This window comes from Lepidochelys kempii, chromosome 7 (genome assembly GCF_965140265.1).
Source record: "Lepidochelys kempii isolate rLepKem1 chromosome 7, rLepKem1.hap2, whole genome shotgun sequence".
NCBI lineage: Eukaryota > Metazoa > Chordata > Testudines > Cheloniidae > Lepidochelys > Lepidochelys kempii.
This window is the reverse complement of record NC_133262.1, coordinates 108,072,875-108,089,947: the sequence shown is the minus strand read 5'-3', so window position 1 is coordinate 108,089,947 and position 17,073 is coordinate 108,072,875. Positions and strand designations below refer to the sequence as shown.

Below are 17,073 nucleotides of genomic sequence, written 5' to 3'. Positions count from 1 at the left end.
TCAAGATGTGGGCATACCATGGATTTATGTAGAGGCAACGTGATATTTTCTGTCTTATTATTAATCCCTTTCTTAATGATTCCCATACCATATAACTAGGGCTGTCAAGCAATTAAAATTTTTTCACAATTAAAAAAATTAATCGTGGTTAATCGCATTGTTAAACAATAATAGAATACAATTTATTTAAATATTTTTGGATGTTTTCTATATTTTCATATATATTTATTTCAATTACAACACAGAATACAAAGTGTACAGTGCTCACTTTATATTTGTTTTTGATTACAAATATTTGCACTTTAAAAAACAAAAGAAATAGTATATTTCAATTCACCTAATACAAGTACTGTAGTACAATGTCTTCATAATGAAAGCTGAACTTGCAAATGTAGAATTATGGAGAAAAATAACTGCATTCAAAAATAAAACAATGCAAAACTTTAGAACGTACAAGTCCACTCAGTCCTACTTCAGCCAATCGCTCAGACAAACAAGTTTGGTTACAATTTGCAGGAGATAATGCTGTCCACGTCTTGTTTACAATGTCACCTGAAAGTGAGAAAAAGCATTCACATGGCACTGTTGTAGCTGGCGTCGCAAGATATTTACGTGCCAGATGCACTAGAGATTCATATGTCCCTTCATGCCTCATCCACCATTCCAGAAGATATCCGTCCATGCTGATGATGGGTTCCGCTCGATAACAATCCAAAGCAGAGCCGACTGACACATGTTCATTTTCATCATTGGAGTCGGATGCCACCAGCAGAAGGTTGATTTTCTTTTTCGGTGGTTCGGGTTCTGTAGTTTCTGCATTGGAGTGTTGCTCTTTTAAGAATCTGAAAGCATTTTCCACCCCTCATCCCTCTCAGATTTTGGAAGGCACTTCAGATTCTTAAATCTTAGGTAGAGTGCTATAGCTTTCCTTAGAAATCTCACACTGGTACCTTCTTTGCGTTTTGTCAAATCTGCTGTGAAAGTGTTCTTACCACAAACATGTGCTGGGTCATCATCCGAGACTGCTATAACATGAAATGTATGGCAGAATGTGTGTAAAACAGAACAGGAGACATACAATTCTCCCCCTAAGGAGTTCGGTCACAAATTTAATTAATGCATTATTTTTTTAATGAGCTTCATTAGCATGGAAGCATGTCCTCTGAAATGGTGGCCGAAGCGTGAAGGGACATATGAATGTTTAGCACATCTGGCTTGTAAATACCTTGAAACACCGGCTACAAAAGTGTTGTGAGAACACCTGTTCTTGCTTTCAGGTGAAATTGTAATTAAGAAGCAGCCAGGTTTGTAAATGTAAACAAACTTGTTTGTCTTAGCAATTGGCTGAACAAGAAGTAGGACTGAGTTGACTTGTAGGCTCTAAAGTTTTACGTTGTTTTGTTTTTGAGTGAAGTTATGTACCCAAAAAAATCTACATTTGTAAGTTATACTTTCACGATAAAGAGATTGCACTACCGTACTTGTGTGAGGTGAATTGAAAAATATTATTTCTTTTATTTATCATTTTTACTGTGCAAATATTTGTAATAAAAATAATAATATAAAGTGAGCACTGTACACTTCGTATTCTGTATTGTAATAGAAATCAATATATTTGAAAATGTAGAAAAACATCCAAAATATTTAATACATTTCAATTGGTATTCTATTGTTTAACAGTGCTAATAATCATGATTAATTTTTTTAATCACAGTTAATTTTTTGTAGTTAATCGCGTGAGTTAACTGCGATTAATTAACAGCCCTACATATAACCAGTAACTCAGAGTAGACCCACTTAGGCTCACCCTTAGGACTGAGCTCACTTCTGAATCTCTACCTCCTGCCACTTGTGGGGCAGTAGAGGTTACCAAGAGAGGGCCTCAGTCTGCAAAGACTTCAGGTCTCTCCTTTTTCCCCACAGGCAAAAGGACAACCAGAAAAATCCTGGATCTCCTTTAACTCTGAAAGTTGGTCCCTTTTACCTTATCCATTCAGGCCAGCAATGAACATGGTTGCTGGCAGGCACAAGAGGCTTAAAATGAGGTGGTGGCCCACAAGAGCCAACTGGCTAGTTGGTTTGTCAGCCAGTGAGAAGACAGTGGAGCTGGGAGTGGAGAGGGCAGCCACTCCACCATGCATGGGCTTTTGTATTCGCCCCTCCCCTGGGCACTGTGAACGTCCCCTACAGTCCATTGAAGATCCCTCTGCCATTAACTCCCTACTTACAAAATAAGCATGTTTGATATCAAAGTTACTGGGGAAACAAATGATACCCCAAAATGTGATGGTTTATGGTATAGTTTTACTTTAAAGTAAAAATCTAGTTTGTGACACATGTATGATGCTACATTATAAGCTGATATTCTACTGAAATTAATGTTCATTCTTGGTTTTTATATAAGGTTATTATTTAAAAATACTTTTTGAAAATAAACTTGCTGTATATATGTAATAGATATTTTAACACTAAGTTGTGGAGAGTTGAGACAGTTTAAAACAATGCATTGCAAGTTCTTTCTAATCAGCTTGTTAGTAAATTGTCTGTTGAAAGCTCTTTGGCCTAGTTGTCAAACTATCAAACACCGAGGGCTCAGATGGGTGAAAAATGCATCTGTGATCTTTGAGTTTAACGGTTGCACAATACAGAGCAATTTAATTTGGAAGATTAGAGAGTTTCTAGGAATGGGAAGCACTTTCACTAATTTTAAATTGTTTTAAAATGTATAAACCTAGAACCATTTAATTTCTGATTGAAGACCCTGAGTTTTGTAACACACCAATAATTCTGAATTACTTTATGTAGCATGCAACAACTTTTAAAATGATATAAAAGTACTTTTCTAATTTTATAAGCACTTCTAAGGCATTGCACAAAATAGCTGTTTATCTAACTTTGCTATTGCATTTTTTTTAATCTTTTATAAAACCAAATGAGCAGTAAGGAGAAAAGAAGTGGAAAATATATTTGTGACATTATAGCTAAAAGAAATTTGGTTTCCACTAAACTTTTTATTCTACAGAAATTCCTAAATAGTAACATCAACTTCAAAAAAAAAAAAAGTAATAAAAAGACTCAAGCTTTCCATAAGCAGCTATGTTCTCAAGTAAACTGAATTAGCTGTGATTTTATCAGATGCTGACAATGACTAACCTTCCCCTTTTGTCCCTTTAGTAGCTTCCTAGAGTAGCAGTCATGGACTTCCCAATTTACTATTTTATCAGTAGACCTGTAAGCACTAGAAAAAGAGTCTGCATGGAGGGTTGAAAAAATGTAGCCCAGTTGTGCCTTTTGCTAAAGTTGCCGTTATATCTTTAGTATATTAATAATGAATGTTTAGAGAACCTGAAGGTATTTTTTCAGTTATGAAGAAAACAAACTTTAATATTCCACACAGGCAGACTTTTTGCTCTACTGCTTATGATTCACTGCTGACTTCATATACCCCATACATGCTTGGCTATTTTAACTAAGGAGGAAGTCTGCAACCATAGGAAAAGTACTTCTGGGGGAATTGTGCACCAAAAAATTCTGCACACAAAATTCTGCATATTTTATTTGTCAAAATAACAGAATATAACCATGCCGGTTTCAATTATTTTGGAAATTTATTTCAAAATACTTGTCAGCAAGTATGTCTGTAACAATACAGACAACAAAAAAGGTTCAGGAAATGTTTTTTTTTTTTTTTTTGACAGATTCCTTACTAAGCATATTTAATATGGAAGTTTGAGTAATAATTCATTTAAACTACAATACAGAAACATATTTTCTGCACCTCTCAATGCAAAGGCTTGGCGGAGTCAGGGATGAGAGAGGAGCCAACAGAGAGGGAAGTAATTGCTGGACAGGAGCCTCAGAGTGAACCTGGAGGGTTGTTGGGTGTGGGAGTAGGAGAAGTATGGAACAGGTGTTTTTTTCAGGGTGAGGGATAGTTAGGGAGTTGGGGAGCCTCCCCCATGCAGACCCTGGCTGACCCCAGCCTCTCTCATTCAGTCGGGTACATCTGCCCCTGTGTGTCCCTGCACCCTCACTCCCTCCTGTCTCCATGTGACCCTGCACCCCCACTCCCATTTAGCCCCTGGCTCAATGTTGTCACCTCACAAGCTCCTGTGCCTCTGCTCCAATCTGTCCCCCACACTAGCCCTTCTGAACCTCGGTCTGTGTGATTCCCCAGCAGCCCTGTGTGCCCCACTCTGTCCATCTGATGCGCCCCCTCCTCCGCCAATATCCCATGTCTCCTCATCTGACCCTATGGGTAGGGCACTGTGAGTTGGCTGGGCCACTTTTGTTTAAAACACCTTTAAGTCTATGACACTAGACAGTTGTATAGGTAATATAAAGTTTTGCTGAGAAAGGACAGCAAGTTTCATTATTGGTATTCAGCAGTGATCACTTCGTTTTGAAAGTTACACATACAAGCCATCAGGAATGCAGTGATTCACTGAGTGTAAATAAGTTAATACTTCATTTGAGAAATACTTATACATTTCTTATATTCAAAAGGAGTTAAAAAATACAAGGGGAGAATATGTTTTTGGTATGAAAATTGAAATCCATTCAAGGTTTCCTCGTGGAGCAGTCATTAAATAGATATGAAATATTGTCTATGAGCCACAACTCAACTAACTCGCTGAGATGTCAGTATTTGCATAATGCCAATCATGCATTAATTCCAGTTGTTCCACTCTGGAAGTGAGATTGTTGTGGGGTATTTTCTCAGGCAATAGAGAGTATATTATGTTTTAGTGTCTTGAAGGCAAATAAAAGATGAATAACAATGTGAATAGAGAAGCAGGGGATGTGACAGGTCAATTACAGGGGTTTTACTTCTTTGGGGTTACTATTTTTTATTCCCCTCTCTTTTTTTCCCCATATAACTTCTGTATTCTAGGCAGGAGCATTGCATTTCGTGGGGAAAGAGGCAATGATGAACCAGCCATTGAAATGATAAAGGTGTCTCATTTGAAGTAAGTAGATCAGCCTTGTAAAGCTCGTGTTATCTAGTATTGAATTTTCAGGAGATGCTTGTAACAGACAGAAGTAAACTGGGATGAGGAAAGACTCTGCACAAGGAAAAGGTGGAAAAGAATATGCAAATTAATCAAAGGAAATAATCTATTTTTAACATATGTTTGTTACTGTAGGCTTTTATTAAAATGTGAATGTTTGTGTAATGGATGTTTTCACAAACTTCAAAATGCCATTGGGTGGCTAGAATAATTAAGGAGGATTTTCATCTAATAGTTGTATTTTGATGTCCAGGGCCACTAGAGAATGGTTGTTATGAAATATTTTTTCATAGTTTGGGTTTCTCCATGAGTTTCAAGGTCTTTTTAGAATCTAAACCTTAAATAAAATCAGAAGGTCAGGGTTGCACATCGATCTTCATGTGTTTTGCACAGCATTTAACACAGTTAGGCCCTGAAATTGCCACCACAATTACAAATTAGCAGGTTCAGTCTGAAGATGTAGACGATTATTAGGTGAGACCAAAAAGAAACAGTTAGACTGGCAAGAGATTAAGATGGGTTAGGAAAGAGGCTATAATACCTTCGGTTTGAGGGAGAAGGTAGAGTTGATAGCTTACAGAATATTAAAGTGTGAATTTTACTTTTAAAATGTACAATGTGAAAAAACAAGGAAACAGCGTGTATCCAAGTCATAAAAAGTTACTTTGCAAAAGTCAATTGCAAACTGTGGTGTGACAGAAAACTGCCCAGAAAACAGGGAGTTAACTCTAGAAGGGTTTCTCTGCACCTGCACATGCCCTTATGGGAAGGCAAAGATCCTGGACTAGAGACTTGTAATTCTCCACAGGATGAAGGCAGGAAATTCCTTAAGAATAACGTTTTGGAAGGCAAAAGTGGCAAATGAATTAGTAGTTAGAAGATTCCATGTCCATGTACTGCAGGACTATGGTGTGAAGTCTTCTGATTTTTTTTTCTTTGTAAATATAATTTAAACAATATTGGATTCAATATAATTCTATAAAATGTTTTATTATAGATTTTTTGTTTAATATAGCAGACAGCTTTCATTATATAATAAGCATTCAAATATGAAGACCTTACAATCTAGCCTTGTTCTCAGCAGAATATTATCTTCAGTAGGGGGAGAGCATAAATTCTATAGCTAGGTAGTCTTGAGATCAGATTATCCTCATTTTATTATGCTAGAACAAAATCAGAATAGCAGAATAAGTATTTTTAAAAGCCCATTTAGGTAGCTAATCTGTAAACACAGTTGTGTTTTCTTGTATTAATATTTGTACAATGAGAGTCTGCTAAACATTTATCTCGGGTAAATGAGTTTTTGTCAAATCAGTATATACTACTACCAGCTCTTCTTTGCTTTAGCAGACGGATTTAGAAATGAAAAATTCTTTCATTTAAATCTTAAAAAAAAACAATATTTACTGTGTAGTATAGATCCTGGATTGGCTGGGTAAGAGATTGTTGCAACAGCATCAAGTTTAACAAATTCACATTTTAATTCAAATTTTCTTCTCATTAGTCTCCATATATGTCAGGAACCTTATGATAACAATGTTTTAAAATTAATTGTGGTTTATGGATGTATATATATCAGGAAATGGTAATATGAGTTTATATATCAGTTTTTGCAACAGTTTTCAAAAGTAATTCACACATACCATGCACTACTAAACTATGATAGTGACCAGAAGTTTTGGATCATTTAGTTTCTAATTCTGTAATGAAATCTAGACATTTGTTCCCATGAGAAAAGTCAGAGGGGTTCTGAATGGGTGCAGCAGTCCAGTTCCACAGAACTTGTTGCGAGATCGGGGCAAGTCTAAATTTGTTCAGTGTGTTTTCGCCCTCTACTTAAAAAATAAAATTAAAAAAATAATAATAATAACCCCACACAGATGCACACATCAGCAACATGATGCCAGTAAGAAAAGGTAGAAAATACTTAAAAAATAAACTGGAATGTAATAAAGGTCTCATTTATTTCAGGCAGTACTTAGCTGTAGTGTTTAAAGACAAGCCTCTGGAACTCTGGGATGTCAGGACGTGTACTCTTCTTAGAGAAATGTCAAAAAACTTCCCTACCGTGACTGCTTTGGTAAGGAATCCAATCTGTTGCTTCTCATTTGAAATGTAAATGGTTATTAAATTTGTATATCTTGAAATAATATGATTGTTTTTTGTATTTCTCTAGTCTACAAACACAGTCTGACCTATCTCCCCACCCCTACTCTTCTCTCACAAACTAGGCTATTAAGGAGGGAACCCTATTTTGAAAAGATGCCCTTCTAAAACATAGGTTTGGGCGTTTTTTTTCATAAAAATAAATCTGTAATTGGCATCATAATTATTAATCAATAAAACTAGGAAGTAAAAGGGACATATTTTCCATTTTCCTAATTAAAAATTCTCACAGGAATGGTCACCTACTCATAACTTGAAGAGCTTGAAAAAGAAACAGCTTGCAGCTCGTGAAGCCATGGCCCGACAGACGGTTGTGTCTGATACAGAACTTAGCAGTGTAGAATCTTCTGTGATCAGGTATTGCCCATCACTGTCTCGTATGATATGGTAATACATCAGTTATTCTTCAGATAAGTTCTCTTACTCTACAGATTGTCACTCGTTAATAGTGCTGTTTGGTACATGCCATCCAGATGCTCTCCCATGATGGAGGTACCTTGAGCTGTCCCATTAAAGCAACTTTGCAGGCTCTTTTGTGCCATTTGAACAGCACAAAGGAGCCAAAGAATGGGCCAGAGTCTAGCACTTGAACATGGTCCCTTGATTTCACTGCTGAGCAAGAAAAGTTATCTCAACAGACTTTAACAACATCCTTTAGTGGCCTACTTCTTGAAGTCAAATTTTAATTTGCCACTTGTTAACTGTAATAAGTGTATAAACCAATTTGTTATTTCAGGACTTATGTAGACAATTCTCAGGGAAAATACTCCCTACCAATCTACTGTCTATTTTTATGTATTTGTTGATTGGGGTCACAACCTCTTATATCCATTTCAAGAAAAAGAAAGGTCACCTTTATCTTATTATCTTTCTCTTAAAGCTTATTACAGGAGGCCGAAAGTAAATCTGAGCTGAGTCAGAACATTTCTGCCAGAGAGCACTTCGTGTTTACAGATACCGATGGGCAGGTTTATCATCTCACGGTGGAGGGAAACTCGGTAAAAGACGGTGCAAGAATTCCACCTGATGTGAGTTCGATATTTTTGTCTCATCAGTGCTGTCGTTTGTTTTCATATTTACTGTTGCAGAAAATAGCATGACATTAATATTAATAGGGATATGCATTTTAATGGCAAATATTTACCAGAAATCAATAATTGGAAACATGAAACCAAAAATATAAGATGTAAAACATAAACTAAAATTACTGGCTTTAAAAAAAGGACACTTACAATTTTGTAGGACTATATGATTTTATGTAAATATTCAAACAGTGCTCTTATTTACAAGAGCGCATTAATTTGTTATATATGTGATCACTATATTTACTTGGAAAGAACAATGGAGGATTTTTGTTCATTGTGTCCCTGTTTTGCATAATAGTACGTAAACGAGGGAAGCTGTATGCAGATGTTGAAGGTGTCTGAATTCTTATGGAAATAGTAAATACAGCATTTGGAAAAAGGAAAACACTCCATTTATGCTAGCTATAGAATGTGTTTTGTGTCTGTCTTAGACTTCTGTACAGGTATACACTATCATATTTGGTTTAAGAAAACAGTAGTTTCACCTATGTATGATGAGACAAGGCATTAACCAATTTGATCATATAGTAGGCATCTGATAGCAACTGCTATAGATAACAAAACTATTTCCATTGTTTGCCCAATTAACATAACCCAAAAAAGCAGCACATGTTTTGAAAATTCTATGCATGTTTTTCACATGAGAGATTTTTTTCTTTAATTTTTGAGCAAAATACTTTTAGCTAATTTTGATTTTGCAGATACTTTGTTCCACTGCTTTGTGGGGAAATGGGGGCATATTCTTTCAGACAAGACAACAAAAACAGCTGAAATTAAATTTCAAATGTGGTGTAACCATGGTCCTCAGTGAGCACTGGCGCCTTTGCTTCGTTTGAGGGTGGAAACACTTTTTAAATAGTTTGTATTTATAAAGCATTTCTGAGACCTTTTTTTTTTTTTGGATAGAGTGGGATGTATGGAGCAGGTGTTGGGCATCTTTGGTCATTTGGATTTTTTTAAACCGAGCCTAATGAAGCCCTGCCCATTTTGTGATATAATTGCACACTTTCCCCATAAGACCTGACCAGGGTGATGATGTGTCAACTTTGAAAAGTTGACTCTTAAGCATGAGATCTCTTTCTATTACTTTTAAAAATCACAAGGAAAATAAAAGTTAAAAAAAAATATTTATGCAACATTAAAGGCTGCACAGTTAATTTTTACACTTCCTGACTATGATTCTGATATTCCAACAACAAAGTTAACTTGGACATGTAGTATTCCCGTTTTTCTGTTTCAATGTGTACATTATATATTTGTCATAAGATGCATGCCAGTAAACATACAAGATGTTCAAAATGAACAGGTTGATATTTCTGTTGGAGCCTTAGTTTGTGCATTGTGTGACTTGTGATTTAACCATTCATCCTTAACGTTTTACTAAATGTTTAATTGCATTTAATATGAACATATTTAGCCTTGATTCTGTAAACACATATGAATAACTTTAAATGTATTAACAGCCCTATTTAGCTCAGGGGAATTATTCACATATGTAAAAATTTAAGCACCTGTGTAAGTGTATGTGGGATTGGGGTCTAAGTCTGTTTTCTCATTTTCAGTGGGGACCGGTACATCAGTCATAGCCCTGGAATACAAGATTTGCAACACTAGATCAGATTACTCGTCGATCAGTTCTGGTAGCGTTCCTCTGGTAGTGGCCAGTAACTATTCCTTCACAAGAAAGTGAAGCCTACCTTTTGCCCAAAACACTATCACATGCTGCTAAACAATTGTGCAGTGCTGCATGTTAAATGCATGTGATGGGGTTTAGGATAGGGAAAACGTTTGAGCTTTAACTTGAACCAAGACTTGATTGAATTTAGCTTATAGTGGCATGCCTAAGTACAAAATGTTGTTACTGGTCATAGTTATATATTTGAATCGGAGCTATGTAGTGGCAATGAATTTCCATTTATTTTTATTTTCATTCTTAAGATATTTTAGGCTGCAGATGTTCTGTTGGATTGTTCTTTTTGCTAATAGCATGTGCATTACTACTTACTTAAGGGCCTATTGCTGAAGTGAATGCAAATTTGCCTTAGTAAGGAGCACAGAATAATATCCTATGGTTCAATAGCCACGTCTTAATTTTTTTTCTTCATGGGACAGAAAAAATAAAGTTCATGTACAACCTTTATGCAGTGATTTAGTGGCTAAACCAATGATCTCTACAACCCCTCATAACTATAAGTGACATGTGTGACATTCTCAGGTTAGCCCCCAGTGGCTAGTAGTCAGTCTTACTAGGCAAAAGTTTCATGGTATAGTTGGCAATATAGACTCTGAAAAGGATTGAAATCCAAGATCACACTCTCCTGTGACTCCTAAAGTAATTGGTTTGCTCTAGGAAAGATGAAGTCTTCCTTGTTGAACAGTTAATGGAGCTTGCCCTGCAGGTACTTACACCCTATCTATTTAAAAAACCTGTTTGTCTTCAGACTGCTTCTTAAAAATACATGTTGCAACCTTAGGAACCCGAATATTTCTCCATTTGACACCTCTTATCCTATACATTTCAAAACATTTAAGTAACATTGTTAAATGTTACTCATTTTATTATCCCATTCTCCTTGTTTAGGTCAGCAGTCAAAATATTACAAAAATCATTCTGTTCCATGTGACAGGTTGTCTGTTTTCAGAGATAGTGGCAGCTTTCACAAAGAGAGACCAGGTATTAAGGATCCAGTCTTTGATGGCTTTAGTAAATAATTTAGAGCAGACTTGGGCACAGGGGATAGAAAAAAACAATGGAAAAATTGCTGTTTTATTGTGTGATTTCTTTTCCTTGGGATTTAATGAAAAATTATGTATTTTCAGAGTACATTTGCAGAATTTAGGAAATAGGTGGTGAGTTTTTACCTGCCATTACATAAACAAAGCATTTTTAAAGACAGAGGTCTCCTGAAATATTTTTTTAATTTATGTATATTTTGTGCATGTATATATAGCTATAACAATACAAACAAAAGTTACCCATATAATCATACAGATAGTGTATGATATTTATGTCTGGTAACTTAGACAGCAATTTTAAAATATATCTGAGCATTACAAGTTGACTAGGACAGAACAATTTTATAGATGTTCTTCATATACTTTGAGTTTTAGCTCAAGATAAAAGTAGTTCACTAGAAAGTCTAATGTTACTGGATTATGCTGAACAAACTTTTTAAAGTATTCCAGACCAGATGTCTCTTAAGAATTATTTTTCTTTTAATTAATACCTCTCTACAGATTAAATGTTTAGGAGTAAAGCAAATACAAAATATTGGGATAAAGATACTTAAATACACACAAATCCCTGACCTATTTCTAGAGGTGTGCTAAAGCCACAAAATCTGGGTTTCAGACAGTCCAAAGTTCAGATGCATGGCCTTGGTTTTGGCCAGCTCTTCATCATTTTTGAATAGTGACCCTAAGCTATGGTTCATGACAGACAGTGGTAAATAGAACCCTTGCTGATGGTCCATGCAGAGTTGACCGGATGTATGGTGCTGAATCTCCTCGTTTTCAGCTTCTAAATTTTATTAGAAGAAGCTATAACTATTTCAAATATTTTTCTAAAATTACTTTTCCATATCATTGTCAGAGGAAAGAATGTGGTCCCATAACACAGTTTAAGATGCAGTCCAAATTATGAAAAAGCTTGACAACCCCTATTTTAGAAGATTAAATGACTGTTAGTTCTCACTTTCACTTTACAGAGGTTATAACAATCAAATTAGAATATAGGTTCCCTGACTCTGTTATGGTTGCAGTGAAAAAGGCTCATTGGAGACTATAACACACTACGCATAGCTCTGTGTGTTTCTTGCTTATGGCTGCTACCCACAGTGAGGCAGGAGTCTTTAAGCATTGGCACTGTCTTTGCCAGACAGTGGATTTAGTGACCCAAGATCTTGGATATTTTTTTTTTTTGTAAGCTCCTATCTTCAGAGACAGTTTTACAGGTAAATAATACATTATAACCTGTCAAACAAGGAGAAAAATGTTTGCAGACACTTTTTAGTCATAAGTTTGGAGGATGTCACTTTTCATGTTATATGATGGGTTGTTTTTATATCAGTAAATTTGTGGAAAACCTAACTATTTATCTAGATACTTACATGGACCTCGTCACCATAGAATCTGAGCACCTCAGTCACTAATGAATTTTGTCTTCATATCACCCCTGCGATTCCCATCTGAGACATAGGCAGATTAAGTGATTTGCTCAAGATCACACAGGAAGCCTTTACTGAGCTAGGAATTGAACTGAGGTCTCCTGAGTTCAAGTCTGGTAGCCTGTCCACTAGATCATCGTTTTCCCTACTTCTGGGGCACAACAGAATTATTGGTTGGAAAATGCATTATCTGAGTTACACGTAACACTTTTTCAATCATGGTTTTTACATTGTGACCTGAAAAAAACAAACAAAAAAAACTTGAGACCAATTTGTAGAACAAGAAATATTAATATCTAGGTGCAGACTAATTACAGCTTTTGTCATTTTAGATTAAAATTTCATGTTATATTTCAGTGTTCAAAAACTGAATGTTGCCATCTAATAATTAACCTTGGTATGAGTTTCTCTTAAGTTAATCATTTGTTCAGCGGTAATTTCTTTTGTAGTGACATTCAAATCGTGAATTGAACAGAAAGGGCTCAGGTTCACTTCAGATTTGTAATGGGTCAGAGCTCTCTTTTTGGGACCTTTTAACAATTTTTTTGCTTCTCTGAAGTGCAGCCACTTTCCGGCATCAAACATGAAGGCTCAGATAAATTTATCTATCAAATTGGAATCCTCTTATTTCTATTTCCTAGTATAGTTTGATAATTCAGTCCTGTCTAGTTTGATAGTTCAGTCCAGTCCTGTCTTGGGGTTTACATGCAGCTAGGGACACAAAAGCTTTTCATTGCTTTAAAACTCCAAATCTTTCATTGCTTTAAAATGAAAATACAAAACACTTCATTCAGGACAAAAGGTCTTCAAAAATATGATGTGGCAGATTCTGTTCTCTGACCCAGAACAACTCCATTAAATTCCGCTGAATTTCTTTGTTGTAACAGAGAAGAATTTGGCCCATTAGATTTATCTATTGTGGAAAAAGAGGAAATATCCATACTGATACATTTATGCCGATGTATGCTACTATTAATTACAGTTTTATTCTTCTTCTGAAATACTTGCAGGGAAGCATGGGTAGCGTTACTTGTATTGCATGGAAAGGAGATACGTTGGTTCTTGGAGATGTTGATGGAAACTTAAACTTCTGGGATTTGAAAGCAAGAGTATCCAGGTATGAGTGTGGATAAAATCTTACTTATTCATATGAAATGAAGGAAAGGTAAAACTTTTTTATTTCTTTTTTTTCCCTCTGCAATAGACGATTGTGTGTTGTCTGAGATAACTATTCAAGATTGTATTTTTAAAATGAAAATTCTCAGTCATGTCCTAGCAGAGAGTGATTAACCAGAGAGATATTGGGCCATGTTAATAGATTTACAGCTCCCATGCCAGAAGGTACCTTTGTGATCATTTAGTCTGACCTCTAACACGGGCCATAAAACTTCCCCAAAATAATTCCGAGAGCATATCTTTTAGAAAAACATTCAATCTTGATTTTTAAATGGTCAGTGATGGAGAATCCACCATGACCCTTGGTAAATTGCTCCTTTGTTTATTTACTCTCACTCTTTAAAATTTGCTCCTTATTTCTAGTCTGTATTTGTGTCGCTTCAATATCTAGCTTTTGGATCTTCTTGTGCCTTTCTCTGCTAGAGTGAAGAGCCCATTATCAAATATTTGTTCCCCATATAGGTACTTCTAGATTGTAATCAACTCACTCCTTTCTTCTATCTGTTATATGATTTTTTTTTTTATAGCTGCCTTCACTTACCCCTAAACCAGGTCTTTGTTTTTTAACCAATATGACTGTCTTCCTCAGTGTGGGATTGTGGCTTTTTGGGCATCTAGTAAAGTTTCCTTAGACCATTCCCAATTATCATTCACATTTTTCTGATTAAATTCTTCTTCCCAGCTGATCTGGCTCATAATTGGTTTCAGCTTTGTGAAATTGGCCATTTTAAAGCATCAAGTATATACATCACTGGTTCAGAAATTATAAATGTGATCAAGTCATGATCACTTATACCAAATTCACCATTAATTTCTGGTTCTGTGATATAGAATGTTCTCACTAGTGTAAACTGGTATTGTTCCACTGACTTAAATGAAATTGATGATGATTCACACCAAGCAGAGAGCTTGCCTGTTATGTTTAATCCAAGAAATCTTATTTCATTCTAAATTTTGATAACTAATAGTATTAAATGTTCTCCCCTCCCATGACCACTTTTTTTTTTAATAGCGCTGTCAATTTTTGATATTTTGTGGGGCTTTTGCTAATCTATTTAGGTAGCCTTGGAAGTTTAGTTCTACAAATTTATACAGGATTAAAGTGTAAATGCTTAAGGGAGAATTTATATTAACAACTTGTGGCATATCTGTTCCTGAGAATGAAATTGAACCTGTTGTCCTTTTGTCCCCAGGGGGATCCCCACACACCGAAGCTGGGTGAGAAAAATACGCTTTGCCCCTGGGAAAGGAAATCAAAAAGTAATAACAATGTACACTGATGGAGCTGAAGTTTGGGACACAAAAGAGGTGCACATGTATTTCTTATCAGTATTCCCGTGTGTGCAAAATATGCTGCTTTGAATTAGAGACTGTCAGGTGCCCAAGCAATCTGATTAAAATAATACTTAATCTGTTGCTGACATTGGTATAATAGTTACCCAGCCTTTCACAAAGGACTTTTCGTTTTTAATTTTTTCAATCTGTTTTCACTTGAGAAGTGCCTTTCATTATGAAAGCTGACACTCTATTGAAATGTACAATTTTACTACTCTTCAAGTGAGTTTGAGTTGTATATGTTGTTTTGAACTCTCACTTATAAGTAGAAAAATCTCCCTTCCAAAAACTTTATCAAAGTTTAATGAACATCTACATTTATGGAATTGTAAAGTTGTCTTATCTTCAGAGCTTGGTTTTAACTCACTTGAGGATATGAGAAGGCCAGACACTTATATTAACATTGGCCATGCTTCTCCTCCTGCAAGAAAAATCTGTATTAGGGAAAATGCTCTTAAAAATTCTGGGATTCATCTTACGTAGTTGGAATTGCATTCCTCCCTCCAGAGGTCCATAGACACTTGAACTCCATGGATTTCACAGGCAGAGTAGGCTATGACCCTGTAATCCTTTCCCCGAGGAATGATGTCTGAGGAATGTTCTTGCGAGTTCTGTGAAACGCCTCTGGGAGGCACAACACAGAATCTTGACCAGTGTGATTAACAGCATTACTAAAAGCGAAAATGTCTTAATGTTTCAAGGTGCAGATGGTAAGCAGTTTAAGAAGTGGAAGAAATGTCAACTTCCGAATACTGGATGTGGATTGGTGTACCTCAGACAAAGTGATCCTGGCATCAGATGATGGGTGCATCAGAGTTCTAGAGACAACTATGAAGTCAACATGTTTTAGAATGGATGAACAAGAATTAACAGGTCTGAGAGATCTCAAGAGTACCTAATGCTCATGTGTTTTGAATTTTCTCTTTTGCTGCAGACCACAGTATATTTCATTTGGAAGGGTGTGCAAAATAGTCTTTACTATTTAAAACTGTCAGTCTAAGACAGAAAATGAGGTAGCTTACAAACACCAGAAACTTTGGGAATATGGATCAGTTTTATAATAATAGGATATACAGCTTTTGATATTTCTAAATAACTCATATTTTGCTTTTTTAGTTTTATCTGCATAAATATGCAGCAAATGAATGTATAAATTCATTGCATTAGAACAGTCATTCACATACACAGCATGAGTTTTAGTCATGTTTGTCATACATGAAAAATTGCTTTTTTTATACTGCTGTATATTTCCAGAGTTTGAATCCTGCTCATTGACTGGTTCAGTGACTGGCCAACGTGGATGTTTCCATGAAATTGTAGAAATGCATCAGTTTCTGATAGCCTTGTTATCTGACTTTTACATGTTTTTAGCTAGCATAAGTTCTTACAAAAAATTGCTTTTACATTCTTTTGTCTATGGGATGAACTGTGCAGCTAAAATGGTTAATACGTAAAATCGTGACTTGAAGATGATCCAGTTTTTTCAAATTGTGGGCCAATCCCATTAAAATCTTTGAGACTACTTGTGGAGTAAGGTATTACTTAATGAGAGTAAGAGTATCATCATTTGATGCTGTGTTTGATAGATATTCTGATTTAATATACTTCGCTAACTTTGTCTAAAATAAAAATGGATTGTTTTCTCCTGACACTATGAAGGCTATAGTTTTGACGAAAGACAAGTAACAGTGGGATCAGCATCATTGAAGGATAATTTAGTTATCATAAATTATCTTTTGAGACCTGAAAATTAAACTGTGTCAATGCATATTTATTTCATTAACCTGTTGTGCTTAAAGAACAGGGTATCACAGAGTCCAAGAATTTAGTGTGATTCAAAAAAGGATTAGACATTTATAGCAATAATGAAAACAGTCTTAGGTTACATGAGATAGATAGAAAATACAAGAAATAAAAGCCATCATAGTTTTGTGTTTAAGCAAACCACTAACAGTTGGAGGTTAGAAAGAAACTTCCCATAGGAGCAGATTATTCAATAATTTTCTAGGACAGGGAATCTAACCCCTTCTTCTGGAGCATCTTACTGGTGTCAGAGACTAGATACCAGACTAGATGGACCACCAATCTGATTCATTATGGCAATAGTTAAGCACAAGTATCCCTACTGACCAG

At 35.6% G+C, this 17,073-nt stretch overlaps 1 protein-coding gene across 5 annotated transcripts in view; it reads left to right on the top strand.

Moving 5' to 3' along the window:
• Positions 1 to 17,073, top strand: part of WDR11 (WD repeat domain 11) — a 72,653-nt gene that overhangs the window by 42,984 nt on the left and 12,596 nt on the right. For all 5 annotated transcript variants that reach the window (XM_073354200.1, XM_073354199.1, XM_073354202.1 and 2 more), the window contains exons 13-19: positions 4,895 to 4,970; positions 6,984 to 7,092; positions 7,411 to 7,535; positions 8,059 to 8,206; positions 13,440 to 13,546; positions 14,799 to 14,913; positions 15,642 to 15,813. In XM_073354200.1, coding sequence (XP_073210301.1) covers positions 4,895 to 4,970; positions 6,984 to 7,092; positions 7,411 to 7,535; positions 8,059 to 8,206; positions 13,440 to 13,546; positions 14,799 to 14,913; positions 15,642 to 15,813 — 852 coding nt within the window. The remainder of the gene's footprint in view (positions 1 to 4,894; positions 4,971 to 6,983; positions 7,093 to 7,410; positions 7,536 to 8,058; positions 8,207 to 13,439; positions 13,547 to 14,798; positions 14,914 to 15,641; positions 15,814 to 17,073) is intronic.